Raw genomic sequence first — 17,393 nt, 5'->3', positions numbered from 1 at the left:
TGTGAAGTCTCAACTCCGATCTTCCCCCATACCTCCGATTTGCGCGGTTGGCTACGTTATGGTGCGAAAGAAGTTCAACACACACATTCACATGCACACACGGTCTTATATTTGCTCTCAGTAATGCAGACTATGGAGCCAATAAATAGTAAAGCATCGAGAGTCTGAGTTGGAGAACACTGTTTGTAATTTGCCAATATTGTCTAAAAAAAAATGTATAATATTGCATGCATGTTGGTTTAAGCATCTGTCACTGCACTGTATTTGTGCATTATACCTGTGGAATTTAAAGAACAACACAGGTACAGTGGCTGTAATTGAGAGCAAGCCAGTGGGGATTACAAAACAATGTAGCTTGGAATGGGCAGTCGACCAATCACAAGAGCCGCGACATTCAAGAAGTGGTGCTCACGTTAATCACGCAATGTATGTTTACCCCCAAACGTGATACCAATGAAGACATTTATTCATTTCAGCAGATGGTCAGTTATAATTTGTGTATGGGCTCGTGTATTTTTTCATGTCTCCTCCGTAAATCGTTTCAACATGGGCTATTCGCTTGAGGGATATACGGTCGTGTGAAAAAAATAGTTTACTGGACATCGAGAAGGCAATAATGAGTTCATGCCGGCAATGCGTTTAGTTAATGGAACATGCTGAGTTGCACTGTGCATTCATTCGTTTATCAAGATGTTGCCAATTATTTGTCTACAGCCAGTTTGTGCGCAAGGAAAACTTCCTATCCTTGGCACAGGGGAATTTTATCCCAGCAAGCTTGCTAAAAGGAAGGAACAAATTACTATACAATTTTCATAATTACAAGCACTTTTAAAATGTTACATTTGGTATGTGATACAGGCACACAATAGCTCACTGCTGTTTAGTTGTAAAAGCTGCTGAAGAAGTAAAGCATACATCACATAAAGTGTTGACAATGTAATTACTATATTCCATAGACAATAACAGTGGTCTGTGGCTTATCAGAATCTTACGAAAAATAACACGAGGCAATGGTGCGCCTCCTCGAATTACATAAGAGAAGTCATTGTGACCTTTTCAACAATTCCCCCATAACAAAACATTCCTTTGAGATTTGAAATGTACATGTGAGAGCGAGAGAGATGAGCTCACAGAGAGAGGATGCAGAGGCATCCTCTCCCTGCAGTGCAATCATGGTTAAACCCGAAGCTTTTCATACCTGCGACAATTCAAATCTCAGTCTGGTACAGGCAGACTCAGATGTGGTATTTTCCCACACACCTTAAATGGTATTCATTAAGGGTACTTGCTCTAAATGTCTATAATGCTGAATGGGAAATGAGGAGTTGGTGTGTGTGCGTCAATGGTTTTGTGTTCATGTGTGTTTTTGTGTGTGCATACATCCAGGCTTCAATATATACAGGGTATGGTTGTGGGCAGCATAAGGCAGTATAACAAACCTGTCAACCCCTTATCAGTGCCTAACTTATTACAGACCAATTCAGACCTTGTTGGTCACCCCGTGCCCTTATAAATCTCAGCATTTATCCTACAAAGTCCCATCATAAAGGAGAGATACAAACAAATAGAGAATTTTTTTCCCTTGTTGAAACGGCTGTACACCGTATGGACCTGAAAACACAATTTCCCTGTATAAGAATACGGGGTAAACTGCATGAGTAGACAGTTATGGTCTGGCAAAATTAATTATTGCAATTTACTGCTGTGCTCCCACTTATATGTTTTCCCATTCGCCAGTCCACACTCACCAATGTGGTGAAATGTCGATGAAATAGCCCCAATGACCTGCGCTGTGTGTGGACGCTCCCCATCCAGGAGTGGATCGACTGAAGGACTGTACATGCACACACGTGTGCTCATGCGCTGTGTCTTGTGCCACAGGAAACTTTTCTTTACCGACTACGGGCAGATCCCAAAGGTCGAGCGCTGTGACATGGATGGAGGAAACTGCAGCAAGCTCGTGGATAGCAAGATTGTTTTTCCGCATGGCATCGCGCTTGACCTGGTCAGCCGGCTGGTTTACTGGGCAGACGCCTACTTGGACTACATCGAGGTCGTGGACTACGAGGGTCGTAACAGGAGAACCATCATTCAGGGCCCCTCCGTAAGTAGCCACTGCTCAGAGTCTTCCAGGAACACATTCTTTTCGTAAAACGGGGATCTATCCTCATAGACGACTTGGTTATATCGAAACTGCCTCATTTGACAACACTGCTTCTGCAAGTTTGCAGCTGCATTCCATCTCTCCATGCTATCCATACGTGCCACCGTGGTGCTTTTTCTTGTTCTTCTTTTTCTTATTCTTGGTTCTTTCGGTAAAGTCACGTAGAAGGGAAATAATAAAATAATATAAATATAAAACAATAAAAATTCTCTGTGGATTTCACACCTGATGATGATTGCTTGTGTTGCAGTCGAAACGTCGTGAGAATTTGTATTGTTTTATATTAATATTATTTTATTATTTCCCTTCTATGTGACTTTACCGAAAGAACCAAAAATATGAATCCCTGCAGTCACGACGTTTCGATAGCAACACAAGCGATCGTCATCGGGTTGTTATTTTTTAACCTATCTAAAAATTAAATGAATTCCTGCAGGCACGAAAGCTTCAAGTCAAGATAAAAAGCCAGTTCACTAGAACCACATTGCACTGTTGAAATTTTCCACTCACGAATGTCATGTTAACTTAATCGGTTCAAAGCTTTGCTTGAAGACAGCCAAAATCGTAAATTATTTGTTTGGTGCATAGATTTTATATAGCCCGCAGGCCTACACTAACTATGATAGCTATTAAGGCCACTTGAAATGGTAAAAGTATAGTCAACATTTATTTGTGGCAATTCAAAGGGAATTATGTATAACTTACTAAATTGAAAATTTGTTGTTTTAGATAAATCAGTACCACCAACGTTTTTGTCACTTTATTAGTTATTGATTAATTCTGCTGTGGCCCATGCACCACTAAGGAGTGTGTGTGGATATGTCAAGTTGCAGTGGATAAATGTCACGGTCAGCAGAGTACGTGTTACACCATGTCAAAAATGACTTTCTCGATCTTTCTTTGAATCGCCATCGTTAAGCCTAACGCGCGCACCCTTTAGGGGGACGACGATGAATATTGCGCAACAGCACGGCGTGTTTACAAAACGTACCACACCTCCTGTGGGGCACCCAACGCAATGCAGGTGGAGCACCTGTTTGGGCTGAGCGTCTTCGAGAACTACCTCTACGCCACCAGCATCGACAACAGCAACTCGCCGCAGAACACCACAGTCATCCGGGTCAACCGCTTCAACAGCACCGACTACCAGGTGTTGACACGCGTGGTCAAGGGGGGCGCCCTGCACATCTACCACCGGCGTAGGCAACCCACAGGTGGGTCCCGTCCACCGCTGCCCGTTCGCGGCGTTTGTTTTACTACACCGACTTTGCAGAGACACCTGGGGGGGGGGGGGGGTGACCCCCCCAGTGACCTCCCCCCCTCCACGTTTTTTGCAAGGCTTTAAAGTGACACCGAACCGGGCTCCTTCGCGCCTTCAGAGTCTCGGTCATTTATGTCAGTTGAGATGTTTTGCAGCGTGTTTATAACTGGCATTATTATTATCATCATCACCGCAGCTTCATGCACAATTAACCTCTTCTCCTGTTCCGAGACGTCTCTAAGTTGCAGGGTGGGTCCCGTTCACCGCTGAATCTCGGGACACGCAAGCGGTTCAGCGTTAATTTAATTTCGAGAGGCATAGCGCCGTTTTTTTTTAAGGCATTGTACTCACCGCAGAGAACTGTAGCAACAGGACCACACTCTACAATAGCTGGCGCCAAACTGTACTACACGCCCTCCCGCATAGACTTGTGGGAGCCTCGGTACCGATACATTTATTTTACATGAGAGTACGTCATCAGAATGGGGAAGGCTTAATACGTCGGTTCAACAAGCGGAGCATAACTCCCAAGTCCATTTGTATTCCCTTGTCACCGGGTAAAGCGGTAACAATGCTCGTCCACGTGCGCGTCACGTGCTGTTTGAGACAAGCTGCCCGTTCTCCTTGTCGTGCCCCCCTTTCCCGACAGTGCGCAGCCACGCCTGCGCCCCAGACCAGTACGGAAAGCCGGGCGGCTGCTCTGACATTTGCCTGCTGGCCAGCAGTCACAAGACTCGAACGTGCCGCTGCCGCTCGGGATTCAGCCTGGGCAGCGACGGAAAGTCCTGCAAGAGTAAGTCGCCCCGCCCGGTTGGACCTACCGAAGTGACTGAGATGAAGGTGTAAAATTGCTCTATTCACTAACAATTACAAACTAAACTTGTTTGGCTGCTGACGCTAATCAACCTTGCCCCCCCCCCACCCCCCGTCCTCCACATATAACGATACCAAGTAATGCGTGTTTTGGTTATTTTCTGCAGTGTTTTCTAATCGCAATGAAAACACAGCCAGAAATATGACCTTTGCAGAGAGACATCGTGACTGTTCCCGCGGGGGCGGTCTTGACTTTGTGTTTTGTCCGAGCCTCCTTGGCAATGTGAGCCACATGGCCCAGAAGACAAGTGAGTCGCATAGCTCGGGGTACAGCTGCACGCGTTGCCCGGGGAATGCGGGTTCAGTCGACTTGCCAAATTTGCAAGCCAGGCAAGTTGACTATGAGGTGGCCGAGGGAACGGCAGCAAGAGCTGGCCAGATACAAAGGGTAGCAAGCCTAGACGTGACATTACCATGCCGTCTGTGGCTTGGTTTTCCAGAGTGCTTGCCGTGGGCATTCTTTAGGCCTTCCTCACTGTTTGTGTTGGGTCTTATCAAGATTAAAGAAACATATGCTGCCAGGGTCTATTGAATCAACAACCATTGTAGGTATGTATCGTGGTGTCTTTGAGCCTGTTACATTTGTACAGGATAGGATACACTTTGTTTTGAGCCCATAACATAACCTTGGCTTATTGCCCATTGTGCATGTGTTCTAAGCCTGATGGAAATTAATGAAGTCACGAAGAAATGATGAGCCAGATGTGCTGAAATGTTTTTTTCATTCCACAATTCCTTGTATCATCACATCCAGCGGCTCGGTATTCTACTCCCCATTGCTCATTATATCAACCTAGTTCTCTGCTCATACATGGGCAATAAAATCTGGATGTGATTGAAATAACACACACAAGACATTCTAAAGAAAGCAATTACATTCCTGGGTACTGCAGACAGAGTGGAGTGATTTATAAGCAGTTAAGGAAATCGTTCATAATGTCTTGTGTGGCTCATTACTTTGTTTCAGAACTTGACTTATACATATGCAAACAGATTTAACAATTGGAGTGGGGGATACAAAAACATCTATCGTTATATTAGCGAATATAAATGTTGCAGACTTTATTTTTGAGAAAACGAATCTATTGCCCGTGTAACACCTTTCCACAATTTGAATACGGAATTAATCGAGTAAGTAGTTGTATTGTAGCCTATTATGCAACACCCTTGTCAGTTCCCTATTACTTTATAATTTCTCTGCCATCAGACTTAGACAGAGTTCACAACTGTGAAATAGGGGGGGGGGGATCTGTGTCTGGGTGCTTTAAGATGCAACGGATGAGGGTGTGCGGTTAGCACGGGACGTATGCTCCGTGGAGTTTGTGTGAAGTATGGCGGAATGTGCGCATGAGGGCTCAACCCGATTCATGACCTCATGCTTTCTTCTATTGGTTGTTGCACCCTCTACAAGTATATAGGGCTTCATAGAAAATGTGCGGGCGAGGTTGGGTGAGGAGTTTGAATTTGTTGTGGGAGGTTTAGGGGATTGACGGGGAGGTGTTGTAGAGGGCAAGAAAGGAAGCACATTCCTCCCTGACCATATGTATTGTCAGGGTTACAAACGACTAGTGGCTGAATTTAACGCTGCCCTCTTCAAGTGAACCGAAGTGTGCCTGCCTCCCCCATCACCTCCCACTCTTTAGCTTCCCCTTTGTTGTCAGCCTGTTTAACAGTCGCCGAATGAATTTCGATTTAAAGCTTTCGTGACTGCAGGGATTCATCTTTTTGGTTCTTTCGGTAAAGTCACGTAGATTGGAAACGATAAAAAATAATAAAATAAAACATAATAAAATAATTCTCACGACGTTTCGGTCACAACGGAAGCAGCCGTCATCAGGTGAAGACCAGGTCTGTCGGGGAGACAACGTCGTGAGAATTATTTTATAATGTTTTATTTTATTATTTTTATTGTTTCCATTATACGTGACTTTACCGAAAGAACCAAGAAGAAGTCGCTGAATGTTTCGCTGCACGAGTCCCGAAATTTCTCTTATCTTGGGGCCGTCCCTTTTGCACCCTTAGAATTGCCTTACAGATGTTAATATGCAAATTAATTAATATAAAACTCAAGCACGCATATAGTAACTGCATAAAAGTTGATATCAGATAGGATTCTCACAATTGCAGTAAAAAATTATGTCGGTTGCAGAATTACATTCACTCGTGGCATAATGTGTTACTTTAATTGCCACCTGCGGTCACAATTCTTTAACAGAATGGTTAAAAGCTCACGATTTGTGAGCATTTCATGCACAGTTGGAAGTGTGTTATATCATGTGTCATTGTTGGCGTAAGGGTGTATATATGCAGTATAAAAATGTCAAATGCAAACCTTTAATCCTACAGCACAAGGAAAAAAGTAGTTGGGAAATGTATACGATTACTGCATTCCAATTTTAAATGACTGTTCTGAGCTAAAACTTACATGCTTTTTAAGCGATATTGCATTGAGGATTGCCTATTCCATCCTGAATCTGAACACATGCATAAAACATTAACTTGCAACATAATATATAAATTTAACAATTTGAACGAGGGGCACATTAAAAAACAGGCTGCTGTGAATATTTGGTAAATATTTTTCCACATTCTCAAGCACATGAATCTGTGTTGATGGTTTCCCAATTTAACAGGAATCACCTTTTGATGGACTCTTACCATCTGGCAATCACCATTACTGCTTGGCATCTGTCAGGTTATAAAATGGCAGTATATACGAATATGCTATATGTTGATACATTTAAAAATACAAAAATGTTCATCTTTCTCCGTCTTTTTTTAGGAAGGTTTAATGAGCCAAAACATCAAGTTCATTTAAGGCATTTGACTAATCTTATCACCCTTCCAGGTTGAATAAAATAAGTACTGCTATGTAGAACATTATCAAAGATGTCTTTGGGGTTTTTTTCCCCGTGGGGAGACTTGTCCCCTCCATAGCAATGTCGAATTTCCACCGCTTGTGCAAGGCCAACAACAGGGTTAACCATTGCCCCCAATGCTCAATTAAGCAGTGATATACGGTGACATGAATATAAAAAACGATTGTGAAGCAATAAACCATTTCAGCGTTCCTCAACCATCGCAACTGCTGAAACTATCACACCGTCACTCTTCTATCGCTACTACCATGGTTACCGGTCCCATGAACTTCAGCCCCTTCACTCCTCCACTCATGTCCGAGGACTATAGTTCACCAAAGTGACTGGTCTGTCTTCTTTCAACATGTTCTATACTGCAGAACAAAGCATTCTTCTTCTTTTCTTACACTGCCGGACTTTGGAAATTTGCTTCAATTGTCGCCTTTTCTCCCAAGCTCTTATAATAACCTTGCTCAATTCAAGAAATGCCCGAACTCTTATCCATTATGTATTCATCTTATCTTCAATAGCGCTACTCATTGCTGGCCACTTTTCATTTTGGTCCTTTTGGTCCTGATCTCGGAAACTGTGATGATTAAAAAGAAGTATCTGCAATAGATGTCATGGTGTGCTGAGCTTCGCAAGTGGTGCATGTAGCGAGATGTTAACTACCTCGTCTGGTATACATGAGGTCATGGGATCGATCCTGACCCTTGACGCCTGTATATTTGGAGTTTGCAAGTCTGTCTCTCCCTATGGTCACGTGGATTTTTCTCAGGGTCCTCCACATTTAGAATCAATATCACTTGTTTAGAATACTTGACTGCTATAAATTTCCACGCGATAAGCCACTTCATCGAACTATCATTTGTTATAGCCAGGTCGCTTCTGAGAAAAAAGCTATATAGCTCAGTGGGCCTTGCCTGATAAAATAAAAATAGTTTAATTATGTGCTGTGCATAACCCATCTGTGCCTTCTCGGACGTGTGTGCGTGCGTGTATGTGTGCGTGCGTCCGTGTGTGCGTGCGTCTGTGTGTGCGTATGTGTGTGCACGTGTGCGTGTGTGTATGCTTGTGTACGTGTGTGTGCGTGCAGAGCCCGACCACGAGCTCTTCCTCTTGTATGGCAAGGGCCGCCCGGGCATCATCCGTGGCATGGATGTGACGGGGCGAGTGCAGGACGAGTTCATGATCCCCATCGAGAACCTCGTGAACCCTCGCGCCGTTGACTTCCACGCCGAGACCGGATACGTCTACTTTGCCGACACCACCAATTTCCTCGTGGCGCGGCAGAAGATTGACGGCACAGAGCGGGAGACTATCCTTAAAACCAGTGCGTAGAATTTTTACTCTTAGGTTTTTTCGGTAATGAATCCTTACAGTCACGAAAGCTTCACGAAAGCTTCAAACGTAGAATTTGTGTTTGTATTGTATGTATGTGTTTTGTTAAATTACATTTGCACCGTACGTAGCCAACTGTGCTAATCGGAGGTGCGGGTGGGGGGGGTTGACAACAAACTAAACACAAAAATCAGTCCTAAAGAACTTAATTCTCAATGTAGATGTGAAAGTGTGCACAGCTCCAGTGGCTTCCTAATATCGGAAGGGGGAGCGTTCCAGACGGTCGCAGAAGCGCATCTGAAAGCGCGCGATGTATATTTACTTGTACATTTATTACAAATACGTATTCGTGTTGGCAGTATGAATAGTCAGCTTCCAACTGGAAGGTTGAGCATTCAATTTCCAGTCGGGGTCAGTTTAGCCCAGCAGCATTCAAGGCTTGATACAATTAACACATTGCTGCGGAGGGAGCTGGTAGGAACGTTGGGTTGCTCGGTCAATGGCCAGGGTCAACGGCGGCGTGGTGTATTCTGCAAATATGGCCGACTGTGAGGGCGGGCACAAGCCGGCGTGAGTAGGTTAAACTTTGAGTTTTATAAGGGCACCACGGGGTGACCAGCCCCTCCCCACCCAGCCCCACCCCTTCCACCCCCCCCACCCAGCCCCACCCTCCCTACCCAGCCCCTCCCCACCCTCCCCACCCAGCCCCTCCCCACCCTCCCTACCCAGCCCCTCCCCACCCTCCCCACCCAGCCCCTCCCCACCCTCCCCTCTCTACTCAGCCCCACCCCTTCCATTTTTGGATGCACGACGGACGGACAAAATAATCCCCTGTGGGCTGGTGTAACCAGGAGGTTCCTACCAGTATTACCATTTAATCTCGAGGTCACCGAAGAACGTCATCACTCGACCTAGAGTGTCATGCAAGAATCGTGCTTTTTTGAGCAGGTAGACTTTTGAATTTGTCTTCAATATAGCAGTCAAATGACGTGAGCTTGCCAATTTATAATTGGTTTTGTCATACGATGATTGTCAATCACTTTAATCTGGTTATTCGTGCACAGATAGAAAATTGTAACCCTCTTGAGAGCAAAAAAGACGATTCCGCTGACGTTTTGTTACCAGTGGTGTGTTTTCACGGAAGGGTGAGATTTTCTCCCGCAACACTTGTAATTTTATGTCGAGCCATATCCAATACTGAAACCTGTAACACGAAATCATTGCTAATCTGCTTCACTCACAATTGACATTCAGAGATTTGTGCAGAAAAGCCATCAAATATTCAACAAATAAAAAAATTCTATCCCACAAAGCACGCTAAGACGATATAAATTGAACCTAAGCAGATTTGCAAAATCGACCTTCCACACAGATTGCAAAGATCCACTGTTCTGTGGTGGTGGCATAAATGCCAAAGGCTTATCGAGCCGAGCAATGCAAGTTGCGCAATTATGTTCTTGGATTAACACTTTACGTACTTCCTTCGACAACACGTGTGTTGATGCCAACACGTGTGTTGATGCCAACACGTGTGTTGTTGACAACACACATCTGCCTTTGCCTGATGCCAGACAGGGTACATTTTGTGGCATATGCTGCCATTGCTTAAGTGCACCACACGCTAAAATGTCCCTTAAGAAATGTGGGGCTTTCCACACGGCTAATCAGAAGCGTGTGGCTGGCTTCTAATGAAGGCTGGTACAGGGTGTACAGGTGGAATCATTAATTGTGGAGCAGCAGGAGTTATTCAGCCTCTCTGTCTGCTGTCGGATTTTACTCCTTCCTTGTGATCTATGAGTCACTTCCTATGGCCCCAAGATTTTAAATCCCAGTTCCCTGTTGTGCCTAAAGTCTGCTTGAATTGCCAAAATCCTGTTGAACTTTTCACTTCTTTCACTTTTTTCTTGTTTTGGCTCAGGCTGGTTCTGGCTTGATACTAGAATCTGAAAAAAAATAACCCGTAAAAAATATACCCCCCCCAACTCCATCCCTCCAAAAGAAATGTCGACATCAATTGCATCGTTTAAATGAGTCGCGCTAGACCGACTTTCACATTGAAATCATTAGCTCGACGTCACAGTTGAACACTTTGGGCTCGCAATTACTCTTTTTACCAATCAACATTATAGCCGAAGGTTGCATATTTTATTCCTTTATTTAGAGGTCTTTTAATATTTTCATTCGTAAACATCTATTTCTAACATTAATTTATATTCTGATAATAATTATTACTTCACATATTTTTTAAATATTATAACAATGACTGGTTAAAACTATATTATTAATACCGCAATATGTGGCTATACGTTTGCCATCGCTTGACACCATTAAACTAAATCTATATATTCTAAAATTGTCGTTTTTAAATTATTACAGATGTTTTATTTCATACAGCGAAAGAGACAAGTTATTACAACAACAATTTTAAACGTTTGCAATGATGTGCTTATGTCTAAACAGACAAACAAAAACTGTTCTCTGTTAGGTATTGAGATCCAATAAATCTCCTGTATTGAATACATAGACCATGTCCATTCACACATTCAGGCTCACGTCTTCTTTGCTCCCATGTGGTTCACAATGTGAGTACAAATCATTGACCTCCTGCATACCAGGCAAGCAAGTTATCATCTCGCGTGATAACATGATGATTTACCATTCCCACCAGCACTCGGGGCAACGCTCCATGGAGCTAGTAGGTAGCACTACGCCTATTGTATCCTGCGCCTTGTTGGTTTACCCTTGCAGACATTAACAATGTGGAAGGCATTGCCGTGGACTGGATGGGCTACAATCTCTACTGGACCGACGATGGTCTGAAGACCATCAATGTAGCTCGTTTGGAGAAGGCTTCGCAGGCACGGAGAACACTCATTGAGGGGAACATGACTCATCCAAGGGCCATCGCTGTTGATCCTGTGCACGGGTAAATTGCGCGTTGTGTGTCTGTTCGTATTAACTTGACGTCAGGATCCCACCTCCCCCCCCCCCCCGCGTTTGGGGATTCGCAATAGCTCAGTTGAACCTTGAGATGGCAAATTATTCCTGTCGCCTAATGCAGGGTGTATTCATCAAGTGCAAATGAAAGCAGTGTAGCTACTTTTGAGCTTCCCCGATGGTACTACCGTTATATATTTTGGGACAGTTTGTTGTCACAGTGAAGGTTTTCAAAAGATACATATTCGCTTTGAATGTTACATTTTAATTATGCATGATATTTGAGCAATGATTATAGGTTGCAGCGGTAGCCTATTGGTCAAAGCACTGCACTGTAAACACGGTGACCTGAGTTTGATCCCTGAACAAGGCTAATATCAGTGGCAAGTGATATCTGAACCCCCAATTTGCAATGAACCAACAATGAGCTGTTTACAATGTCTCATTATTATTATTATTATTTTTGACGGCAAAACCAAAATACAGAAATATCTTAACTGACAACCGTTTGCCTGCTCTGTACTTAAACGTGTTTGAGTACAGATTCATGTACTGGACTGACTGGGAGGAGGACCCTAAGGGCACCAAGCGAGGGAAAATTGAGCACGCCTGGATGGACGGCACCCACCGCTCTATCTTCGTCTCCTCCAAGACGGTGCTGTGGCCCAATGGCTTGTCGCTCGATATCCCCAATGGCATTCTCTACTGGTGTGACGCCTACTTCGACCAAATCGAACGCATTAAGCTGGATGGGACCGAACGCAAGGTGAGTCGGCAGTTCCCACGCAGCCGCGATTGAGGCTCTGGTGAGGCGTGTGGAGGCACAGAGTCGGCGCCACGGTGACGAGATGTTAACTCCCTTGCCTGGTATACAGGAGGTCATGGGTTTGCTCCCAACCCTGATGCCTGCATATTTAGAGTTTGCGTGTTTTCCCCGTGGTCAAGTGAATTTTTCTACAGGTCCTCCGTTTTTTTTCCCCTCCACATTTAAAAACACGCATTTAGAGTAGTTGGCTGCTATACATTTATACGTGATAAGCCACTTCATTGAGGCATCGTTTGTGCCAAGGTCGCCTCTGAAAAATAGCTCAATAGCTAAGCGGGCCTTACTTGGTAAAATAAAAAAAAATGCTAATAGTTTTATAGTGTCGCAGTTCCTCAGCTGCGTGTGCACACACATGCGCATTCAGTATTATTTACCTTCAGAAATGCAACCTGAAATGAATGTAAGCGTGGAATTATTTGAATATTCAATGTATTTCTCGTAATGTAAAAAAAAAGTATGAATTATTTAAAGAGTTTTTTTTGCCTTTTGTCAAAAATAACGGATGCCTGGATGAATGTGGGTTGAAATGTTCGGCAATTTGCAGCTGCGTATTTTATTAGACGCGTGATGATTCACTGCCACCACCCCGCTAACAGTGATCTGATAAATCGTGATAATTTTCACTGATGGTTCGATTGGTCTATAGTGTACCCCTTTCTTCACAATATCATATCATTTTCAGACACTAATGTGCATATGCAATGGTGGTGTTATTTTTTTATGTGCTTGTGCATCACTGCCAACATAGCAGCATCGGCAACTATTTTGTTTTATGTTTGAAGTAGGATGAGTTAAACTTAGGCCAACAGAATCCTCTCTTTTGCATGTTGACTTGACACATTTAGTTTAATGTTTCGGTTCACTCTTAACTTCACATGTTATTATTGTATAGGCCCATCACTTTATCCACTTACATTATTTCAACTCTAATCAGTTTGTTTTGACTATTCCTTGTGTAAACTATTCTTGACATGTTTGTGAAACTTGTAATTATGTGATCATATCACAGAGAGGCCCTGCTAGATCTGGTTGGCTACCTTCGGTGCGAATGAAGTTCTACATAATACGTAATATGGGGTTAACCAAGTATACCATGTGACCACCCTGGATTCTCAATATATTTGGTTTTGGTTTGGTGTATTATAGGTGTCTTGGTTTATGAGTCATTTAGTGATTTTTACATAAATGTGTTAGATTAAACTATATTAAACTGATATAAAAAGTAACGAAAATATTAAAGCCATAAGCCACATGATCCATTTTTTTGCAAATATAATCTTTCAAGAGACCTCTTTTTAATTTGTGGGCTTATCTCTGGAGATAATATTTAGACTTTAGTGAAACCTGCTGTCTATGTTGAGTACTAGCCACATTGATCGTTTTAATTTGCAATTTTACACGTAACTTAATGAACCAGTGTCCTCTTGCACATACTGAGTGCATGGCCCTTCTGTCTCCAGCGAATGTGTTATGTAACCTTGTTTTCCCCCTCTCCGTGTCCAGGCAGCGCTCTGCTTGGCCCATTTTGAAAGCGATATAACGTGGTAATGGTTAAAACTAAATACGTGTGACTCTTCTAGTACAGTGTGACTTTTGAAGGCAGTGTGTTCCACACTCAGGGTAGCAGGGTTACATGTAAATTAACTGAACTCTAGCACTTGTATTATGTGTAGCTTAGGTAATGGTGTTTATTACGCACAGTCTATTTCATTACTTTGCACAATGAGTGTTAAAGGAGTGTCAGAGGCCACATCAAAGGTGATATTCATACAGCGAAAACAACCATGGTGGCCCACGCAGTGAACTTACTTTATACAGTTGGGCTTGGTGTACTTCTTTTTAAGTGAGTCTTTAAACAGAAATGGATTTATCTGGAAAAACTGGATTCGGAAACAATGAAAGTCACCCAGTATTGCCTTTCAATTGACAAATACAGCCGTTTCAGTAAAATGGCATATTTCCAAAGGAGCGTGTTCACACCTTGACGTTCAACTCATGTCAATCATTAGAATTCAGAAATACAGGGTGATGAGCCCAAAACAAAAGTAGTTGTATCTTTGAATGAATATTTTTTTTTACTTATGGGAGGGGGGGGGGGGCGAACATATAAACTCCACACAGAAACTAGGTGCCCAAGTTGTGAATTTAACCCAGGAACTTCTTTCTATGGGGCACGAGTTTTACCTTGCCGCCCAAAATGTATTGCAATTATGTGCAATATGCAGCTGTATGTTCACTGGACCATGCTGTGTTTTTGAATCTAGCTTTTCCTGTCTTAATGGCTCATTTCTTCCAAGAAAAAGGCACAGTTCTGCATAGTTTGTTGCCGTTGAAAATAAACTTTACATTAATTTTATTTGTAGTTGCAATGCGTGGGAAATTGCAGCAATCTTGAATGACGTAATCGAAAATTGTGCACTTGCCAATAACACACCACTTGTCTTCAAGTTTTGTGTGACATTTTCTTGTTAGTCCATATCATTTTTAAAAAGCGATGGTTATTCATTTTCTTAATGATAATAATTTATTTATTTTCAAAATGATCAAATAAATAATTAGCATCAATGAATTGTCTCCTTGCTTCCAAATGAGATTCTACATCTCAACTAACCTTATCCTCTACAAGGAAGGTACCAATTATATGCATGGCTTTTAACTGTATTACAGAAGCGTATGACCTTTTATGAACAAATAGGGTTTTCCATGCATCCTATATTCGCATCACTAAGTGTTTCACGTAAATGTAAAAAAAAATGCCATTTGCTCTCTCTGGCCGTTAGTGGGCTGCTTATGCACATCTTACTGCATGCTTGATGGAGAAGTCTGGAATAGTAACTCTCAAAATGCTTTGATCTTTAAAAAAATCGATATGCATTTATCCAGGAATTTTTTAATACCTCAGCTACATCTATATCTTTTTGAATTGGTCGTAGTAGATGGTCTTTTTTTCTTGTTAATGTTATGGGCCTCATGCATTTATTTTGTTACCATAATTTAACCACTTATTTGGCAAAAATATGTTATCGATGTGTTTTTTTCTTGTTAATGTTATGGGCATTTTGCATTTTTTTATACATAATTTAACCACCTTTTGCCAAAAAGATCGCTCCATTTTTGCATAAAAATTGTCCATATTCCACATTTTCCAACTTGTGTGGACCATAAATGTTGGTGGAATGCACCCATGGCAATACCACTAAAGCTAAAATTCCACAATGGTCCAAAGTGAGAGCAGGTTTTGGGGGGAAGGTCTCTCGTGTTACGGAGGGTTTCCGCCATCGTGTGGAATGGCATAAATAATGCTTGGCGCGGCATGACTTGTGTGGGTAGTGTTGAGAGGGCAGAGTGACCCATTCTTCCCTAATTTACACGCGTGTTTTTGTGGGATTCGTTTTGCAATTTCTTGGTGGAATTTCAACACGAAATTTGGATTTAGGTTTTTTGGTGCTCTAAAGTTGCCAGATTGTCGACAACACATGCACAGGAACAAAATACAACTGAGCATCGAGACAAAAGAGAAGACAAAGAATGGCAACGATGTTCATAACGACAAAGTAGCTGATTATTGTGGCAATTATGATGATGTTATTACCGCTTTTGCTGCTACCATTGTGGCTTTTTGTTGCTGCTGTTGACTACGATGAAGACGATGTAGTGTTCCTGAGAAGGCATAATTGAGTCCTAAGACTAATTTTTAAGATGGATTTACACGAGGAGGCTTACTCCAGTGTCCAGAAAAAAACTTTTCTTATTGGGAAATAACACCCAAACGTCGACACGCAGAGCTTCAAAAATCGAATTGCTCTCCTGTCTTCTGGTGGCCATTTCACTGCCGAGTGGCTTTTGGATATTCGTTAATGTCCACTTTATCCATCGATCCTTGCCTCCAGAGGTATGGAATGCAAGTGTGAAGCGCATGCCCGCCCCCAGTCTTTGGCAACTTAGCTGAGAACAAAAACTCCACTGCACATGAGAACCCGGTTTAGTCACAGCCAGCTGCTTGGATTTGAGTCCAGGTTCTCAGCTGTGCCATCTCAATACTCTGACCTCTGAGCCACCTGGCCACCTGGAGCAAGACTGTTGAAACATTTGACAAATGTCTTCATCTGACATTTGCTCGGTTCTCCCATCTGTAAATTATTTCACCCCATTAAGTTCATAAGCGCTATATATCACTTATGGTGGGGGAATTGTGGGTGCTCTAAGTCTCGTAGTTCATTTATCAAGCATGTGAGATGAGAAAGAACATCCTCTAAATTTCACTCGGGCAGTGATAGACTACCCTATGCTCGTACATCGTAATATTGGTGGGAGTTTAAGGTTTAAGTGGGAAAATAATGACTTTGTCTTCCAAAGGAGATTTGGCTCGTTGACTTTAGCTTGAGGTTAATCTGTAGTCCTTCCATGTGTGACATGTCCCTCATTAAAGAGCCAACTTGTTGATAAAAACTAGTTCGTGACAATTCACTGCCCTTGCAGGTATGACGTGTCACTTGTTAAAGATCTGACTTGTTGGTGCCACCTCATTAATGCACATCCTTGGCATGTGTGGATTGCCAATGCCGACTTGGAATATTGTGCAAGTACTTTCAATAAGGTGCGATATTCCTAGCTAATATTTGTCTCATTCAAAATGCTTAGCACATCTGGAGTGAAAGGTTAATCTCCAGTCGAGGAAGGTGTTATTTTAGACCAATGAAGTAGGCACACAGCCTCTGCATTCTAATGTGGTGCTGGAATTTATTATTAATTTAATTTCAACCTCTCCTCTTATTATCTTTTGCCCCCCATGCACTACAGATTTACCGTGACATAGTGGCCCAGCCGAGTATCTTGTTACAATACATATTGAACGTGCTGTTATGGAAGCACATTCATGTTGATTGAAAATCATCAAAACTGGAACGCAAGCACCCTTATTCGCATATGCGTATGTTGAATAAATGTAGACCGTGAAACTTTGAAATACGATTTTATCCTTTAAAATAAATACAACTTCTCAACATAGGCAATCTACAATCACATCCTTAACTGTGCAATAATATGCATCTGATTACATTACGTGGAGAAGCACTTAAACCTTCCAACCGCAAGCACAAGTGTGTATAAGTACCCATCAAGTAGGATTTCTTC

General features: G+C 42.5%; 1 protein-coding gene across 3 annotated transcripts in view; it reads left to right on the top strand.

Moving 5' to 3' along the window:
* LRP1 (LDL receptor related protein 1) overlaps positions 1-17,393 on the top strand; it is a 263,658-nt gene that overhangs the window by 105,241 nt on the left and 141,024 nt on the right. For all 3 annotated transcript variants that reach the window (XM_078598337.1, XM_078598338.1, XM_078598336.1), the window contains exons 8-13: positions 1,882-2,104; positions 3,189-3,378; positions 4,075-4,218; positions 8,253-8,489; positions 11,246-11,423; positions 11,978-12,200. In XM_078598337.1, the coding sequence (XP_078454463.1) occupies positions 1,882-2,104; positions 3,189-3,378; positions 4,075-4,218; positions 8,253-8,489; positions 11,246-11,423; positions 11,978-12,200 (1,195 nt within the window). The remainder of the gene's footprint in view (positions 1-1,881; positions 2,105-3,188; positions 3,379-4,074; positions 4,219-8,252; positions 8,490-11,245; positions 11,424-11,977; positions 12,201-17,393) is intronic.

The sequence above is a fragment of the Lampetra planeri genome, chromosome 10, assembly GCF_965212315.1.
Source record: "Lampetra planeri chromosome 10, kcLamPlan1.2.h2, whole genome shotgun sequence".
NCBI classification, from domain to species: domain Eukaryota; kingdom Metazoa; phylum Chordata; class Hyperoartia; order Petromyzontiformes; family Petromyzontidae; genus Lampetra; species Lampetra planeri.
The sequence above is the reverse complement of the archived record's forward strand: the minus strand, read 5'-3'. Positions and strand labels throughout refer to the sequence as shown.